This window comes from Lemur catta, chromosome 7 (assembly GCF_020740605.2).
Source record: "Lemur catta isolate mLemCat1 chromosome 7, mLemCat1.pri, whole genome shotgun sequence".
NCBI classification, from domain to species: domain Eukaryota; kingdom Metazoa; phylum Chordata; class Mammalia; order Primates; family Lemuridae; genus Lemur; species Lemur catta.
Genome location: NC_059134.1, coordinates 92,847,999 through 92,866,944, shown reverse-complemented (window position 1 = coordinate 92,866,944; position 18,946 = coordinate 92,847,999). Strand labels below are relative to the sequence as shown.

General features: G+C 57.7%; 1 protein-coding gene across 7 annotated transcripts; it reads left to right on the top strand.

The window, feature by feature from the left end:
* Positions 1-319: 319 nt before the first annotated feature.
* On the top strand, positions 320-17,599 carry CHST1 (carbohydrate sulfotransferase 1). Of its 7 annotated transcripts, none has more exons than XM_045557882.1 (5): positions 320-340; positions 12,846-13,915; positions 14,401-14,485; positions 14,759-15,111; positions 15,499-17,599. In XM_045557882.1, the coding sequence occupies exon 5, from the start codon at positions 15,541-15,543 to the stop codon at positions 16,774-16,776; it is 1,236 nt and encodes a 411-aa protein (XP_045413838.1). In that variant the 5' UTR covers positions 320-340; positions 12,846-13,915; positions 14,401-14,485; positions 14,759-15,111; positions 15,499-15,540; the 3' UTR covers positions 16,777-17,599. The 7 variants fall into 7 exon arrangements, with proteins under 7 accessions (XP_045413838.1, XP_045413842.1, XP_045413841.1 ...); XM_045557886.1 differs by having other exon boundaries at positions 324-340; positions 13,824-13,915; XM_045557885.1 differs by lacking the exon at positions 320-340 and adding an exon at positions 771-1,177 and having other exon boundaries at positions 13,824-13,915.
* The last annotated feature ends 1,347 nt before the right edge of the window (positions 17,600-18,946 follow it).

Sequence of the window (18,946 nt, the reverse complement as noted above, 5' to 3'; positions counted from 1 at the left end):
GCTGGTCCTTCACACAGAAGGGCAGCAGTGGCTCTGGAGTTCCACCCAGGAGCCCAGACGCAGTCTGGTGGGAAGAGGGTGGGCGGGGTGGAGGGTGGCCTGGAAGACAGTCGGCCAGCAAATCCACTCCAGTGCCCCACTAAGCCCGTCCCCCCTTACCCGGGACCCTGCTCGGGAGGGACAACTGGCGCAGGGGCAAATGACTCATTTCCACACTTGCGAGGTAAAGGGGCGGGAAAGGAGGATGGGCTAGGGGTGTGTGTTGGGGTATTGGCACTGAAAGGTGGCTGGCTCCGGTTCTGGGTTTTGGAGTCCCTCTGTCGCGCTGGCTGGGGAAGAGGTAGAGGACAGCTGGGCCAGGGGCCAGGCTGGGGCCCCAGCCGGACTTCGGGGGAGGGGGGCGCTCAGGAGGAAGGCTTCCGCGGGCGGCCCAGCGAGCTGCGTCCTCAGGGGTGGGGGGCAGGGAGGCTACGGGAAGAAACGGGAAGGGGTGCCAGTGGCAGCCCCTGCCCTTGCCCGCTGGCCTCCCGGAGCCGGGGTGGGCGTGGCCTGCCCCGGCCGGTGGGTGGGGGCTGGCACGGGAGCGGCCTGCGGAGGGGGCGTCCGGAGCGCGGGCGGCCGGGGCGGCGCGGGGGGCGGAGGGCGCGCTGGAGGGGTGGGGAAGAGAAGGGGCGGGCGGCTCGGGGGTGGAGCCGGGGCCGCAGCGCCCGCCGCTCGCTCGGCGCTGAAACCGCTGCTGCCGCCGCCGCCGCCGCTGTCGGCTCGGGGACGCGGGCGGGCGCTCGGTGAGGCTCCGGCGCCTGCGGCTGCTATCTCCTCCGGCGCCCGGGGCTGCGGCGCGCTGGGTCCCGGCCCCTGGCCCCTGGCCCCTGGCCCGGCGTCCTTCGGGTCCCGGCGCCCCGGCCCCGGGTCCCGCGCCCTGCCCGGGAGAACGCACTCTGCTGCTCGGGCCGCCCCGGGCTCGCGCCCCCGGGCCATGAAGAGGGGCCCGTGAGGGGCGCGCGGAGGCGGAGGAAGAGGAGGGAGGAGGGAGGCCGAGGAGGAGGGCGCGGGAGGCGGAGGATGCCGCCGCCGCTGCCGCCGCCGCCACCCGCGGGCCCCCGGCGAACCTGACTCCAGACCGGAGGATGGAGCCGGCGCTGGGCGCTGCAGCGGCTCCCGGCGCGCCCCCGACCAGGTATCGGCGGGGCCCGGCGGGCCCCGGGGCGGGCGGGAACGGACCCTCCGCCGCAGCAGCCGGGAGGGGCGCGGGCGCGGTGGGAGACGCCCCTCCGCCCGGGGACAGTCGCTACGGGCGGTGCGTGGAGGGGTGGTGGCGGCGAGGGACAGCAGCGTGCTGGGCGCAGGAAGGGGCTGCCTGGGCTGGTGGCCGGTGAGCGCCGCGATCACCCCAGCCCTCCCTGCCCCCATTCGAGGAGGGCAGCAAACTTGAGACGCGCGGCGGCCCCCGAGGCGCCCCGCTCTCCTCCGCTGCGGAGCGCACCCGGGGGCTACTGCGGGCTCGCCGTCCCACAGCCTGCCCCTTTCGGGGCTGCTGAGGCGCCTTGAGACCCTGAGGTCCCCGCGCCTGCACCAACTTTCCAAACCGGGGCTCCAGCCGGAGGCGGGGGCCGCCTCTTGCTTCCTGCTCGCAGCCCTGGCCCAGCACCCGCATCCACCACGCTGCGATGAGCTGGGCCCCTGTGGGGCCGGAGCCGCGGGGTGGTGCAGAGCCCCCCACGGGAAGCCAGAACAGCCCTCCCGCTCTTCTCTGGGTAGGGTCTGGGCAGCAGCCCCTCCTAGGCTCCAGGGACCCGACGCTTGCTTTCAGCCCGGAGTAGCCCTAGCTGAGATTCTAGGAGTTAAAAGGCCAAGCTACCCGAGGAAGCTAAGAGCCAGGGGTCGTCCTAAGGTGGCACCTTGGCCTGATTGCAGATGTGCCCCTTCCCCCCATTCCGGCCTGTCCCTTCCCAGGATTAGGTTCTTCTGCTCTGTTCTGATTTCTTCCCCGTGGACTTAAAACTGCCCCTAAGCAGGAGACTCCTAGGAAGGGCCACTCTTAGGGTCCAGGTGCCAGAGGATGGGCTTAGGCCATTGGCAGAGAGGTGGAGGCTGGGGCAGGGGAGGTGGATGTCCAGTCAATGACAGAAATTCAGCCCAGCATCTTCTGGAGGGCTGGCTGGGGGGAGCTGGGGGCAGAATTGGGGGCGGGAGGTGGCACTCTGGCAGGCAAGCCAAAGGCACGTGAGAGGCAAGCTGGTGGGGGCTAAGGTCCCAGGCACCTACCTTCAGAGGTGCCTCAGCCCCTTGAGGTGGGGCTAGGCTGTTTCAGGCAGACACCTTACCTGGGCAGGCAGTTCCCAGGCTCCTGTCCTCAGCAGCCAGGGACACTTACAGGCATCATGATGACCCTGTTTCTTTTTCAAAGTGCTTTCACCGTCATGACTCACACATTGGATTCACCAGGGAGGTATCAAGCTTCCAACCTATTCCATTCTCCTCCCTCCTGGGTCTTTAGGGAGCTGCTGGGGAAAGGAGGGGTGGATTTGCCCTTGGGCCTCAAACCCCTGCAGGAGCCCAGGAGTCCAGCCCTGCAGACTTTCATTTTCCTGCTGTTGTGAGATCCTGGCTGGGAGCAGCCTCAGGCCACGTGGTGGGGTGGGGAGGGGAGGGGTGCAGGTGAGAGGAAGTCTCCGCTAATTATCCCCCCAACTCTGCTGGGTCTTTGAAATCATGTCCAGCCACCCCCTGCCCCTTCACTTAACACCCAGCTGGCTTCCTCATCTCAAAGCAGTAGCACAATCCCCTCTAAAATCCAAATTTCCCTCTTTGCTGAGTAGTTGCAATGCTTTTGGCTGGAGGTTTCCTCCTTGGCATCCGAAGTCAAGCTCCTCTCACAGACAGCTTCCCTCTCTCTGTGCCATGTGCAGCCCCTATTTGTAGGAGGGGTGTAGGTCCCCCTTACCCACCCTCTCTCTGCCCCCCTGCCTCCAGGGCCCTAGCTCCTGAGCAGCGTGGTGCTGATGTAGGGGTGTGTGTCAGGCTGCATCGGAGTAGGGAGGAGGTGTACATCTGTGCTTCACTGGGTGGGGTGAGGGGTGCCAGGCCCTCACCAGGGGGTCAGGTTCATGCCCTCCTGAGTCTCCCCTTGCCAACCTGTCTCCTCCCTTGCCCACTGTGGGTCTCTCTTTACTTTCCCAACTCCACTCTGCATCGGTGCGGGGAGGGAGCATTTGATATTCATAATCTGGTTCAGAGAAGGTCCCGAAGCCCTGAGTCACTGTATGGTTTCCATGGAAACAGACTTGTTCGGAGGACTCGATGTAGCACGGCTGTGGTGGGGGAGAAGGGAAACATATAGTAAAATCAGGCTCCACAAGTGTGGCGGGAGTTGGACCAACTCCCTTCGGTGGGGAGGAAGAGGGTGGGTGAGGCTCTGGTCTCCCTGTGGGAGGGGCTGCCTCTCCCCACCCACCGAGGTCCCCCATTGGGAGATGCTCGCTGCCCCTGTGGTGGCAGGCTGCTGCTGCTTGTGTGGACCTCTGGCTAGGTGCCAAGGCTCATGGCTACCTTTCAATGCCTCCGTTTCCTCCTCTGTAAAATGGGGAAAATAAAAACACCTACCTGGTAGGGGTGTTGTGAAGGTCAAATGCATTACGATATGGAACACACTTAGAACAGGGCTATAGTAAGTGTTCATAAGTGTCATTATTATTAAGTCAGGGGATTGGAAGAAACTCCCCCAGCATGTTCACCTGGAGCCTCCCCTGTGTCCCAGCAGGTGGTGCTGACATCTAGTTGGCTGGCCTGTCTCCTGCTTTTCAAAGAGCCTCCCCCAGAAGCCCTGGCACACCCCCTGCTGGGAGCCAGCCATCCATTTCTTTCTACAGAGCATTTGTTTCAGGTTGCTGAGGGCCCACCACCAGCTAGGCAGCCTTGGCTCTTGTTCCGACCCTACCTGTCTAGGAGCCTTGTGGGAGCAAATACTCCAGGTCCAGATGGACAGGCAGCTTCCTGCCTCAGCCCTCTGGGGGAGGGTTGGTCCTGGATCCCCTTGGAATTGGAGCAGAGGGAGAGGGACAGAAGAGGTCCAGGCAGAGATGGTAGCCCTCTGTGACAGAGAGAGGGGGTTGGGTGGGGCAGGCCACCTCCCCTGAGCCTACAGAGGCTGGTTCATCTGGCTAGAGAAGCATCTCCCTCCTGATGATCAGCCAGAGAGGGATCGGGAACTCTCCAGGAAGCCAACAGACCCTGCCCCACCCCTTCCCCCAAGTTCTAGCCTCTATTGCTCAAGGGTTCCCGGCATGCCCTGCGAGTCTGGACGGGCTAGGGGCTCCAGCCTGAGCCCTAGCTGGTCTGTTGTCATCCCTCCTGCCAGGGCAGGGCAGGAGGCTGACCCCAGCAGTGCCAGCCTCGGCCTCATCGGGGAGCGCAGCCCAGGGAGATTCTGGGTGCCAGTGATGGCTCAGCCCAAGTCCCCCTCCCTGTGTCACACTCCCCTCCCCACCTCCTGTAAGGTGGGCTTCAGCTCCGAGCTCCGTAAAGTCCCTCCCGTCACTGACAGCTGTCAGAGCTGCAAAGCATCCTGCTGGCCCTTGCTTGTATTTTACAGATAGAAAAACCGAGATTCATGGGGTTTGCCTGTGTGGCCAGAATCCCAGCTCCACACCAGCCCCGGGGATGCCTGTCCCTCTTCCCCGGCAATCCAGGCAGCCCTAGCTGCTGCCCAGCATCCCCCCGACACCCCCTGCCAGCTCTCAGGTTCCTGCCAAGGTTCTTCCCCCCTGGTTCTCTCTGGACCGCTTTGCTGTCCTCATTGGTGTTCACAACACCTTCCAATTTAATATCCTCTGCAAATTTCATTAACGGACTGTTTACTCCCTCTCTCAGGATCATTAATGAAGATGTTAGATAAGATCTGACCCAGCGCTGGGTCCTGGCAGCCCCGCCCCCACTCCCAGACTTGCTGCCCTCCGGCCCCTTCCCCCAAGCTTGCCTCCGCCACCTGGGACCCTTGGGACCTGCCCCCTCCTGCTATTAGGCCCCATGACAAGTGCTTAGGGCCAAGTCTGTTTGAATTAATTTTGTAAGATTACTCGAGGCGCTGTATCAAATGCTTTGCTAAAAATCAAGATATATTACCCTGCCTGTGTTTCCTTCATCTACCAGTCTTGTAATTCTATCAAGAAAGCTATCAAGTTTGTCAGGCATGATTTGTTCTTTATAAATCCCCACGGTGCCGCGTGGGGCACAGGGTTCCCGCGTTTTCTAAATGTTTAGAGATTCCTTCTTTGTGTTTGCTCCTTGATTAGAGCTGGAAGGCTGTGGGCTGGGAGTTGCTGGGAATGCTGTCTCCTCAGGGGTGGCGAGAAGGCACGGCCCCTTCCCGTCCCTGGAGTCTCTGCTGGTGTCAGTGAGTTGTTTAGGACCCACCGAGTCCCTGCAGTGTGCCGAGGGCCCCAAACGAGGCACTGGGGGAGGAGGGATAGGAGAGAGCTGGAGGGAGGGCCTGAGACGTCAAGGATTCTGCAGAGTAGATGAGGACCATGGCCAGCCGAGCCTGGTGCCGACATGCTGAAGGTACCATTGATGGGGAGATGACTGCGCACCAGTCACTCTGCTAAGAGATTTATGTGTACTGTCTCATTTAAGCCCCTCACCTGTCCTGGGATGGGGGTGACCTCCCCTCACCTGAGTACCTGGGGCTCAGAGAGGGTAGGGCTGGCCAAGGTCTGGGTTTCACCCATCGTTATGCCTGTCCTAACCTTCTAAGGTGTACATAAAGGTGTAAAGAGAGCTAAATGGGGTGGCTCAGACATTTTAGGAGGTCCGAGTGGGGAGGGAAGGGAAGCCTCCAGGAAATGTTTTGGAGAGGTGCATATACACCTCCCACGTGACCCCCACAGCCTGAATTCGGTTCTCTACCCTGCCTCTTCTGAGCTGGTGAGCAAGTCTTCAACCCCTCCGAGCCTCGGCCCCTCACCTGTGAAATGGATACAGCTGTAGTCCTTCCCCCCAGGCTCGTGGAGAGGATCACGTGAGCCGATACGTGAAAGGTTCAAGCCATGGAGCTGGGCTCTGGGTGAGCAGCTGCCGTCACGTCTCAGCGTAGAGGCCCCTGTCGATGCTGGGCAGAGACGCTTCTCTGATTGCCCCATGGGTGGACGGTGGCTCTTCCTAGTGTGTCTCTCCCAGGAGACAGAGGGGTGGCGGGGTGAGCCTTGCTGCCGTCCTGGCACAGGGGCATCCTTGGCACCAGCTGTGGGCTGGTGATAAGCTCTGGGCTTAGGGAGCAGGGAGGCACTATCTGGGCCTTGAGCCCAAATCCCATGCCCCATTCCAGACTATTTCAGGCTAGATGGTAATAAAGACATTCTTGGGTGTCTTCCTGGCTACATAGGATACGGGCATTCCTGGGCTTCTTGTTATAAAACCTCGGGAACCTCCACCTGCTTGCCCACCCCAGACCGGGCCTCTGCATGGGGAGCACAGTGTGTTTTGGCTCCTGCCGATCAGGTGCAGCAGTCCCTTGTCCACCCCCATTTGTGATAATCTTCCTTATCGTCATTCAGCGGGGAGGGAGAACGCCTTGGGAATTGGTGAGATGGCACAGACTCATTGGTATGAGCCAGGAAGGGCCACAGGCAGTGTCCCCATCCCCGCCAGCTGAGCTGAGGGACCCAGTCCTCAGAGATGGTCAGTAGTAATGATGAGCCAAGGTCTGGGTTGGGAGTGGGTGTCAAGGTCGGGATGGGAACCAGTGTGTCCTGGCCCCTCGTGGCCACCCAGGCCCTGGCGCTCCCTGACCCTCCTCTCTGGCGTCCCAGTGCTGGGTGATGCCCTTGCTCTCGGGCGCAGCCTGAGGGTGTAAGCTTTGTGGTTAGGGCTGGGCTTGGGGGTCCTCAGAGCCTAGTTTGAATCCTGGCCACAACACGGACTAGCTGCACATGCTGGACAGGTTCCCCGACTCGCCTGAGCCTCGCTGCTCCTCATCCATAAGAGGTGGCAATGGAACCTGCCTGTGGCACGAGTCCCCTGATGGGAGTCAGCTCTGTGATCTCCTGCAGCCCCCTCCATCCCATGTTGTAGCCTCAAGGCTCAGGTGAGTCTCAGGGTCCCATCCATTCCCTACCCCAGCTCTCGTCCCCAGGGGGCCAGCTGGGCCTTAGATGCAGGTGGCCGACACCAGAGACTCCAGGTTCCAGGACAGGAGGCCCCCTCCTCCAGCCCGGCCGGCAGCAGCTGCCTGTGCTCCAGGCCTGTTGACGTTTTCCCATCCTTGAAGCAGGGAGGATGGGCCGCAGCCCGGTGTCCAGGAGGTGGGGCCTTAGTACTCTTCCGACTCTGGCTGTGGCTGCTGGGTGGGTGGTGGGGGGACAGGAAACCGGGGCTTTTCCGCCCAGTGTCGGGGCAGAAGAGTCCCGCCTCCCTCAGGGCCAGGCTGTGGTAGGACCGGCCTGAGTCAGGGAACCTGGGCCTTCTGACTCATCCCTCCCCCGAGGAGCCAGGCACACTGGGGCCTTGTGCCATGGCCAGGAGGTCAGTCACTCTCCCCACTGCAGGGGAAAACTTTCCTCTTAGGTCAGCCTGGGACCCCCCTCTCCTCCCCGCCCCTGCCTGGCTGGGCCCATGGCCAGACTGTGAGCTGCCCTCCTTACCCCAAGCGAGGTTCCTGCAGCCGGAACAGTGAGGGTCCCCAGCCACACAGGCTCCTAGCGCTTCAGTGGAAGAGGCTGGGGCATCTGTTTTGACTTTTTAAACCAGGCCAGCATTGCCTCTTTAACTTCTTTAAAAAGTTAAAAGTGGGTTAGAGTAGCCCCTAAAAATCATGTCCACGGTTCTTATTTAATGAGCACTTGCTCTGTGCCCAGCACTGTGTTAAGCTGTGGGGGTCCACTGGCTTTGTGTCACAACCCAGATCTTTGAAAGATTCTGTGGTTGTTCTTCCCATTTCATATATAAGGACAAACAGACCTGCAGAGGTTACGTGCCTTGCTTAAGGTCTCATAGCCACAAAGCAAGAGCAGTGGCATTCAAACCCCGGCCTGTCTCTCCCCATAGCTGGGGTGTCCAGACTGCCATCCCAGATGCCGGTGGGTGACTTCTCAAGGAGGCTTGAAATACCCATGTGTGTCACACGTGGATGTTGGAGTGCTCTGCTCTGGAGACATGGGAGCTCACAGAGGCTCTGGTGATGGTGACAAGTCAGTAGACCGGTCACTCTCTGGGTGCTTGTCTTGGAAACTGTGACTATGAGAATGTGTCCCCACTAGAGTGCCCAGAGTATGTGGGCTCTGCCTGTGGGGTCTGTAGATGGGCTGCAGGGCCCAGGGACTCCAGAGATTGTACACAAACATCATGTATGTTGGTGTTCTGGGGAGAAGGTCCACAGACCTTGCACTGTTTCAAGTTGAGGTGGGCACGGCCCCAGAGAGAAGCACGGGTGCCTGCAGTCTCCCCTGAGCTACCCAGACCACGGAGGCTGAGTCCAGACCCCATCAGATCACCCCACTGGATGATTGCGCTGGCTGGATTATATGTTGCCATACTGCCTACACTGAAGGATGCTCTAGGACACGGTTCTGTGAAACTTGTCTTTGGGTTTAACCTTGAGGTCATGAGGACATTGCTCATGGTGGTACACATGCAGGGCTCTGTAGGAGATCCCTGAGGAGAAATCTTGCACTAGGTGCAGTGTCAGGAATAGCTAGACATCTCTTGAGCAGATGCTTTAATCTTTATCTCATGGATCCTGTGAAACATGTAAATGAAATATTTCCTTTTTCCCCTTGGCTGCCAGGGAGCTCTAACCTATATGGGTAGCCCACAAGTGGCTTGATTCTTGTACACTGATCTGGCCTCTGGTTCTTTCAGACTTTTATACTCTTGTTTTCCCCTTGCCTCATTTTCATCACCTCATTTTCCTTAGGAAGAAAAACACTTTGGTGTTTTATGTGTTTTAGCCTTAACTAAACAAACATTTATGGTGGATCAGTGCTGGCTATACCGGAGCCAGGGATTAAGCATTTCCTCTCTGCAGTCTGCATCCTAGAGGCCTGTTTGCCAGCTCCTTTCTGCCTGCCCAGTTCCCTTGCTCCTTGCTCCAGTTCTTGGGACCACAGAGCCTTAAGGTCCCTCCATCCTGGCTTGAGTCTGGGCAGAAGTATGATACTCATTTTTTTGCTTTTTTTTTTCCTTTTTCCTCTGCTTTTCTTCCTCATCCTCCAGGGCTTCACAAAATTTTTTAGGGAGAAAGGCTGGGAGGGGAGTCATCTCCCCAGCTTGGGCCTCAGCTGCTCACACTGCCCCAGGCCCCCTTTGAAGCCTGGCTCTTCTCAGCTCCCGCCCTGTCTGAGCAGCCCCCCACTGACTGCTGTCCTTAGTGTTCCACCTGCGCAGACAGCCCACTTCTGGTGGAAAGGCAGTGACTTCGACCCTGGAGCCTTGGAAATGGGGGAGGGGAGAGCTGGCTGGCAGTGCCCTGGGGACAGGATGGGAGGCACAGTGCAGTGTCAGGACTGATGTTCAGAGCCGCACCCTGTCATCAGTCACCTCTCCAGTTCTTACACAGAGTGTCTTCACTCTGTCCCCAAAAGTTAGTAAACTCAAACTGAATAAAAAAGCTCAGTGTAAACTGTGTCTTCCTCCCACCTGGTCTCCTGAGCTCCTCTTCCCTCTGGGCCATTTCCAGTTACCAGTTCAGGGCAAGCTCTTTCAGTGGTTTGTTGTGCATATATACAAATATGTATGTACATCCTCTTTAAAACAGAAATGGTGACATACTATTACGCATATGCTTCCTGGCCCTCGTTTTGTTTTATTTTCTGGAGACAGGGTCTCTCTGTTGCCCAGGCTAGAGTGCAGTAGCGTCATCACAGCTCACTGCAGCTTCAAACTCCTGGGCTCAAGTGATCCTCTTGCCTCAGCCTCCCGAGTAGCTAGGATTACAAGTGCACCCTACCACATCCCTCTAATTTTTCAGTTTTTGTAGAGATGGGGACTTGCTCTGTTTCCAGCCTGGTCTTGAACTCCTGGGCTCAAGCAGTCCTCCTGCCTCAGCCTCCTAAAGTGCTAGGATGACAGGCATGAGCCATGCGCCTGGCCCCTAGGTTTTTCTCTTTTTAACTTAACAGTATATCTTGGGTAATTGTTCCGTGTCAGTATAGACATGTCAGTGGAGCCTCCTCTGATATAGTCAGTTGAAAAAGTCCCAGGGTGGTGGTGAGGGGAATGCTAATGATGAAGGGGTTAAGCCTCTAGGGAAGGGAAGAGGTGCCCATGTGTGGGCTTTTGGGAGTCCAGGAAACTTCCAAATTGCATGTGGAAAATTGTGGGCACAGACGGAATTTTCTGGGAGAGGGACTGTGGTTCTAAGAGGTCTGTGGTCCATAAAAGGGGAAGAGCCACAGTTCTGGGGTTCACGAGATTTCTGTATGGCAGGAGGCAGGGGCCTAACTCCGCAGAGGGCAGAGCCCCTGGGTTTGGGGCAGCCACAGAGGAGGCTGAGTTGGGGGACAGTGATGCCCAGCCCTAGTATCTTCCTGGAAGATGCCTGGGTTTCTCCCACTCCCAGTGGAGGGTCCCCCCTGTCTGCCATGAGAGTGGAGTGTGGGGCCTTCCTGGGATTAGAAAACCCCAGTGGTCAGAGCTGCGAGGCCCTCCAGTCACTGGATCTACAGAATAACCGAGGCACCAGAGGCTGAGGGTGAGTCCAAGGTCGCCCAGCCAGGGAAAGGCAGAGGCTGTGGGCTGTTCCTGCCTGTGACATGCAGTTCCGTGCTCCTTCCCTGCCAGAGCGGAATGAGAGAGGAAAGGGCCCCGGGGGGAGGGGGAGCGCGGCTGGGGAAGTGGGGGTGCTCAGAACAGAGGCCGCAGCCGGGGTGGGCGTGCCGTCATCACACCTCACTGCATCCTGCAACATCACCTCCCGCTGGCTGCGTCCTCACCCGAGTCCGCAGCCACAGCCCAGGAATTCCGAACACAGCCGCGCCGGGCTCGGTGGCTGCGCTGCGGCACGTGGCCGCTAGAGGGCAGCAGGGAAGCCACTGGGGTGACTCCGCTCGGAAAAAGTCCCCCACTGGGAGACTGGGCGGTGGGCAGAGTCGGACCCTGTGGGCCGCAGTGGGGTTTGTTCTGAGGTACTTCCTGGAGACAAAAAAAAAAAAAAAAAAAGCAGACATTGAATGATGACATTAACTGACATTTATTGAGTGCTTACCCTGTGCCGGGGCACTGTATTAGCTGTAAGTAATTAGTCCCCCTAACAGCTTGTTCTAATTGTCCCCATTTTGCAGATGAGAAAACAGGGGCCCAGAAAGATTAAGAAATCTAGCCAAGGTCCCACGGCCACTAAGTGGTTGAACTGGGAGCAGCGGGGCTGGTGCTGGAGCTGTGTCACATCTATATGCCTCGCGTTGACTAAATGCTCTAAGTCCTTCAGTTCTTACCACCTCGTCTATGGTTACATGCATGTTATGGATGGAGAAACCGAGGCTCAGGGACAGCTGTGAATCGCGCAGGTCCGCACATCTGCGGGGTGACAGAGCCATGGGCGTGGGACTGTAGGTCCCCAGCACAGAGTCGTCCCCACTCCCACCCCTGCCCTGATCTGAGGCTGGCTGTCAGTGAACGCTGAGCTTTCTGCCGGGAGTGGGAGTCCACCAAGTCCCCTGCCTTCCAGCACAAATGCTGCATTCTGGGCTCCCGTGTCCAAGGTTTGCTTGGGTTTTGACTAACCAGAGGTGCAGGGAGGCCATGCCAGAGGCTGCTAGAAGCCAGGGAGGGGCCCTGGGGGCCACAGTCAGGCTTGGAGGAGGAGGACTTTGAGAAGTCTTTTGTAGTGGCCAAGGCTCCCTTGGGAACAACAGGACCTGGCCCCGAGGCCTCTGGTTTCCAGGGCAGATGCCTCCAGCATACCAAGGAAGCTTGGCCAGCCCTGGGCCCGGCTCTGCCAGGCTGGCAGGAGAGAAGGGGCATTTCCAGAAGGGCCTGACTTCCCCCATCTTCCCATTCCCATGCCCTGGCTTTGCCCTCCCCGGGGGCCCGGGGGGGAGGGGGCGGCCTGTGGCTGGACCTTCAAACGGGTTTCCCTTCTGGGTACCTGGGCTGTAGCCTGTGAAGCTGCGTCTCACCATCTTAGGGATCTAAAAAACCTCGAGCTGCTCCACTTACTTCTGATTTATTAGCAAAGCAGCAGCTTAAGTTTCTCTGAGTGGGGGTGGGGAGGAGTTGGGGGAAGAAACTTAATGGTTCCCTCCCTGGCAAGAAGGCAAGATGTCAAGATGCTCCTCTTTAAAGAAAACCCTGGGGTGAATTCCGTTTTTGGAACTGGAATCCTAGAATTAAGTGAAGACTCTTTAAAGGTTCTATTTGCAGTCTTGGTGGGGGCCAAAGGGGTAGAATATGAATGGAAACAGGGAGTGGGTCAGGGAAGAGGATTTGAACATGGACTTCATAGCACATTGCCTGGGCTGGAATCCTGCCTCTACTCCTTACTAGGGGTGTGAGCTTGGAGAAGTTATCTGACCTTGAGGAGCCTCAGCATCCTCATCTGTAAAGTGGGGTTATGACAGTGTCAACCTCACAGAGTTGGCACGAGAGCAGGAGGAGCTAATGGCTGTGAGGGGAGTGTACGCCTGGGAGAAACACCGTGAATGCCCAGGAAGTTCTCGCCTTCCCTCATGCTATGTAACCACAGTGCCCAGAACAGTGCTTGGTACATGCTGGGTATCTGATAGACGTCTGAATAAGTACAAAGGAAGTGCCTCCAAATGGAGTGGCATTGCTGCCAAAGAACGACTCCTAAGTAACCTGCAGATATTACCTGGCACGAGTATTGATGGCATTCCCTGTCTGTTTCTTTAAAGGCATTCCCATTTGTCTTGAGGCACTTGGGCAAGCAGGCCTGCAATTTCCGGGGGAAGTCAGGTTTAAAGCAGAGAGGTCTTCTCCCTGGGTCCCTGGGCCAGCCCCTGGGATGGAGGCCAGCGTCCTCTGATGCCATGGGGTAAGGCTGGGTGGGTTGGGGTGTGGTCAGGGGTGTGGTTTTCTGATCACATCGAGAAGTTCCTGAGAATCCAGACTGTGCTCCTTTCCCTATTTACTGCTACTCGGTGATCTGTTACTGATTCCTGTAGATAATGAGTGGAATTTCCTATTTGAAACAGGACTCGATTTCTCTCTCTGAGCAATGGGAGTGAGGACCCTGACCTCCTAGAAGGGGTTGTCGGGAATAACATGGTGCTAGAAGTTGGGCGCGTAAGCCAGGCAGCACTGCAGTTTTGAGAAACGAGGACCCACTCACCCGCCCCTAAAGGACTCACGCCAAACAGCAGGGTGTGGGAGAGTGTTAACAAAGCGCATGAGGTCACCCATCAGCCGGGAGCCAAGAGATCAACAGGAGCAGACAGCAAAGGGAGAGGACATGCTCCAAGTCTCAGAGCTGTCTGCCCGCCCCTTCTCATGCTTGGTCCCTCTCTTGCCAAGGCACAAGTGGGCTGGGGACAGGAATCGGACGCAAGTTGAAGGCCAAGTACGTTTAAGCTGGAGGAACAGACAGTCAAATGTCCTTAGAGGAAAGAGCCTGGGCTCTGGGGAACCTGCCAGACTTGGTTGAGCCAGGTCAGTTACTCCTCCCCTGTGCCTCAGCCTTCTCACCTGTGAAATGAGCTGACACGGCTTCCACGTGAAGTTCTTGTGAGGGGTAAATGAGCTGGTGCAGGTGAAGGGAAGTGCTCAATAGATGCTCGCTGAAATAATGCTGCCATCTTGGTGTTTGTACTCCAGCGTGTGTGGAGCGCCAAGGTCAGGAATGCTCCCTGGTCCACTTTTGCTTTGAGTTTCAGGTAGCTGGTCTCCTCCCTCCCGCGTGGCTGGAAGAAGGATTCCCCTGCCCAGCTGTCCCCTCGGAGCTGCCCTTTCGACCTGGAGGTCTGGGGTGAGCCCCCCTGCCCTTGCTGCTTTCTGCTAAAACCCCTCCTAAAGAATCACTGAACACGTTGAATTTAAAATGCAGAACAATCTGGGCTGTGCTCCGGGCCAGGTTGCCCATGTCAGGTGGGCAGTAGCTCTCGGTCAGCTGGGCATGCAGGCATGCCAGCCTCCCTGCCCACTGGTCCTGGTGAGAACAGAGGGAGGGACTGTGACTTGTTAGGAGGATGTGGTGGGTGGGTGAGGAAGGTGAAGGGAGTGGGATGCATGCAGTCCAGGACGCAGAGTGCCAGACCTCGGGGGTCAGAGAGGGCACTGGGTTCGTTGGGGCCCTGAGTCAGTGATAGATCTGGGAGAGCAGGCAGGGCCCTCATGGCCTGGCCCTGGGGGGTATACTGGGGGGCATGGGACATGGGGAGAGAAGGGGTGGGGAGGAGGACCCTGGGAGCCCACCCACACCTTTGCACCCCTCCCCTCCCTGTCTCCCTGTAGTCTGCTGGTAACAGGCTGGAACTGCCGGCTAGACCTGGAGACGCTGGCAGCTTCGGACTCCCCAGCTTGGAGCAGCCCCTCTTTGGTAAGTGATCGAGCCCTCCTGCATTCGCTCTGGGAGCAGCCCCAGCCCTCTCTCAGGGCCCAGTGGCTGAGCTGGCCTCCCTTGGGGGCACTAGCAAGATGCTCAGGTTGGCTCCTTGCCCTGGACCCGTGGCTTGCCCTTCACTTTCCCTGCTTTCCTGTGGTCCCTCCCCTGCCCCCCTTCTGTGGCCAGAAGGGGCTAAGGGCTAAGGATGGAGGCCCTTGGGGACTGGCTTGGGGGAGCCAGGCTCTCATCTCCCCCATCTCTTTGCAGGTTAGTTCACTCTGTGTCAGTGGGGGTCTTCTGGCTCCGTGGCCTGGACACTTGCCCCCAGTGACCAGGAGCAAACCCTGGGTCCTGGGAAGGGAGGCTTCTGGATCCTTGTCTCTTCTCCAGAGACTCTTATAGACTCCAGGAGCCCCAGAAATCCACATCTAGAGCAAGCTGGTCACCCACATCCACAAGTTGGAGGGGACTTGACACGCTTGTCCACCTTTCCTGCCCTGCGGGCAGCTCACCGACTCACGGAGTGCAGAGGTCCTTCCTGCACGTGGGCTTGGCAACAGAAGGAGGCATCTGACATGGACTCTTCTTCCCCCTAGGGTTGGGCAGAGGACAGAGGAAAGGTGACCACCTGGGGAACTGGGCACCAGCTCGTGGGGGTGGAAGATGCTGGCAGGGGTGATGGGCAGGACATGGCTTGAGGCAGGACCTCAGCATTCCCTTAGTGTGGGACTTGGGGGAGTGAGGCTCTTGCCCAGTAGGCCTCTGCACTCATTTACAGGTTAAATCCTGGGGTGCAAGGAGTGTGTAGCTCCCTGGAGCTCCCAGGAATCCCCCCTGGAGAATGGCGAAGTCTAGCGTAGAAGCTGCTCAGGCCTTGTGTGTGTGTGTGTTAGCACTGGGCAGGGAGCCAGGTGTTGCCCGGCATGCCCTGGAGACAGCTCTTCCCAGGGAGCAGGCCAGGGCCCTGCCGTGTGAGACACCTGACCACTGGCCGCCTTTGCCCGCAGACCTCGAGCCGTGGAGAAGCAGCCCCATGAAGGTGCCCAGCCATGCAATGTTCCTGGAAGGCCGTCCTCCTCCTTGCCCTGGCCTCCATCGCAATCCAGTACACCGCCATCCGCACCTTCACCGCCAAGTCCTTCCACACCTGCCCGGGGCTGGCCGAGGCCGGGCTGGCCGAGCGCCTGTGCGAGGAGGGCCCCACCTTCACCTACAACCTGTCCCGCAAGACCCACATCCTCATCCTGGCCACCACGCGCAGCGGCTCCTCCTTCGTGGGCCAGCTCTTCAACCAGCACCTGGACGTCTTCTACCTGTTTGAGCCCCTCTACCACGTCCAGAACACGCTCATCCCCCGCTTCACCCAGGGCAAGAGCCCGGCCGACCGGCGGGTCATGCTGGGTGCCAGCCGCGACCTCCTGCGGAGCCTGTATGACTGTGACCTCTACTTCCTGGAGAACTACATCAAGCCGCCGCCGGTCAACCACACCACCGACAGGATCTTCCGCCGCGGGGCCAGCAGGGTCCTCTGCTCGCGCCCTGTGTGCGACCCTCCGGGGTCCACCGACCTGGTCCTGGAGGAGGGGGACTGCGTGCGCAAGTGCGGCCTGCTGAACCTGACCGTTGCGGCTGAGGCCTGTCGCGAGCGCAGCCACGTGGCCATCAAGACGGTGCGGGTGCCCGAGGTTAACGACTTGCGGGCTCTGGTCGAAGACCCCCGGTTAAACCTCAAGGTCATCCAGCTGGTCCGAGACCCTCGTGGCATTCTGGCTTCGCGCAGCGAGACCTTCCGCGACACGTACCGGCTCTGGCGGCTCTGGTACGGCACCGGGAGGAAGCCCTACAACCTGGATGTGACGCAGCTGACCACGGTGTGCGAGGACTTCTCCAACTCCGTGTCCACCGGCCTCATGCGGCCCCCGTGGCTCAAGGGCAAGTACATGTTGGTGCGCTACGAGGACCTGGCGCGGAACCCCATGAAGAAGACCGAGGAGATCTACGGGTTCCTGGGGATCCCCTTGGACAGCCACGTGGCCCGCTGGATCCAGAACAACACGCGGGGCGACCCCACCCTGGGCAAGCACAAGTACGGCACCGTGCGAAACTCGGCCGCCACGGCCGAGAAGTGGCGCTTCCGCCTCTCCTACGACATTGTGGCCTTTGCGCAGAACGCCTGTCAGCAGGTGCTGGCCCAGCTGGGCTACAAGATGGCCAGCTCGGAGGAGGAGCTGAAGAACCCCTCGGTCAGCCTGGTGGAGGAGCGGGACTTCCGCCCCTTCTCGTGACCGTGACGCGGCGCCGTGGGCGGGGTGGGAGGCGCTTGTGTCGGTTTTGATAAAATGGACCGTTTTTAACTGTTGCCTTATTTCCCCGCCCTCTCCCACCAGGTCTTTGTGTCCTTCCCGCGCCCTGCCCACCCCGCTCCCTCCTGCCTCTTTTTGTCTCTGGAATTTGCACTACGTCTCGGACGGGAATCACTGGGGCAGAGGGCGCGGGAAGTGGGCTACGGCCCCCACCCCACCCCATTCAGACACACGGATGCTGGGTCGCTGCGTGGACGGTGACAATGTTTACAAGCACCACACTCACACATTCACACACACACGGCACCCAGGAGGAGAGGCACCCAAGCCACACAGCTTCTCCAGATTTCTGAATGGATTAGTGGTGGGGGTATTGTAGTTTTTGCACTGTCTTATACAAGGTAAGAAGATCCAAACAAAAGGACCACTTCCCTCTAATTTATGAATGGTGTCCACCCCCTCCGCGTCCCTGCTTCCTGCCCCCATGCCCACGTCCCCCACTTAGAGCAGAGAAACTGCCCCCTCCTGCCCATCCTTGCCTGTCGGTGAGCAGGTTTTTACTGTGAGGTGAATGTGGACCTTGTTTATTTTTTCCAGTCTGTGGCGATGCTGTCTGTCTGTCTGAGTCTTGTGGCTGCCCCCGGACCAGTGATGACTGATGAATCTTATGAGTTTCTGATTGATCTTGGGGTCCATCTGTGATATTTCTTTGTGCCAAAAAGAAAAAAAAATAGAGTGGATCCGTTTGCTAAATGAACATTGAAATGCTTTATCTGTGTTTTCTGTAAATAAAAGAGTGCAATAACCTCTGGGTGTGGTCGTGGGACATTCTGGATGGGCGAGAGCAGGGCTCAGTGGGGTCTGGGTGCTCCTGGCTCTGGGGACGAGGGCGAGGAGGCGGTGGAGGTGGGAATGAAATGGTAAGTCTGCCTTCCAGAACTCTTGTCACCCTCAGCAGTGAGTTCAGGGTTTCGTTTCCCTTCAGTCAGCCGAGACCAGGTGCCTCACAGCTAGCGGTGATGCTCCAAGTCTTCACCAGGTGGTATGGTTTGCCCAGTCAGATGGCTGGGGGTAAGGATGAGATCCTGGGACCCCTTCATGTGCGGGATGTTACTCCTTTAGTTGGTGCATCTGGGGACAGGATAGGGGAAGGGTAACACTCAAGGGGTGGGGTGGCTCTGGGCAGTGGCTGTTTTATCAAGTGGCCTGAAAGTATTTTAGTATTTTAACAACTGGCACAGGTTTATTGGTGTCTACGCTGGCAAAATATCTGCTGCTCTTACTTACCTTGGCAATGTAGTGGGTTCCTCCGGGCACCTTCCCCAGCTCTTATTCCAAGGAAATAGCTGGTCACAGCTTTGTCGTCCTGGGACAGTGGATTGCCTGGGGATTAGGCAGCTCCTGCGCTCCTGGCCTCTTGAAAGAAGGGCTTCCTGAGGAACACCGTCCCGGGCTATATTGTGTGAGGCAGGGGATGGAGACTCAGTAGCTATACGAAATGCTTTAACTAACAGTAGCTTAATCAAGATAGGCTATTTTCTTTTTTCAGAATTTTTTTATTGTGGTAAAATACACAAAATATGAAATTTACCATCTAACCATTTTTAATTGTATATTTCATTAAATATATTCATAATGTCATACACCACCATCCCTCTCCATACCTCTTTTCATTTTGTAAAACTCTATACCCATAAAACAATAATTCCCTATTCCTCACTCTCCCTCAGCCCCTGGAAACCACCATTCTACCTTCTGTCTCTATGAATTTGACTACTCTAGGATCCTTGTATAAGTAGAATCATATCTGTCCTTTTATGACTGGCTCAATTTTACTTAGCTTAATGTCCCTAAGGCTCATCCATATTGTAGCATGTATCAGAATGTCCATTTTAAGGCTGAATAGCATTCCATTGTATGGATAGACCACATTTTGCTTGTCCATTCTTTCCTCGATGGACACTTGGGTTTCATATTTCAGCTATTGTGAATAATGTTGCTGTGAACATGACTGTAGAAATATCTCTTGAGACCTACTTTCCGTTCTTTGAGTATACACCTAGAAGTGGAATTGCTGGATCATATGGCAATTCTATTTTTAATTATTTGAGGAACTGCCATACTATTTTCTACAGTGGCTATACAATTTTAC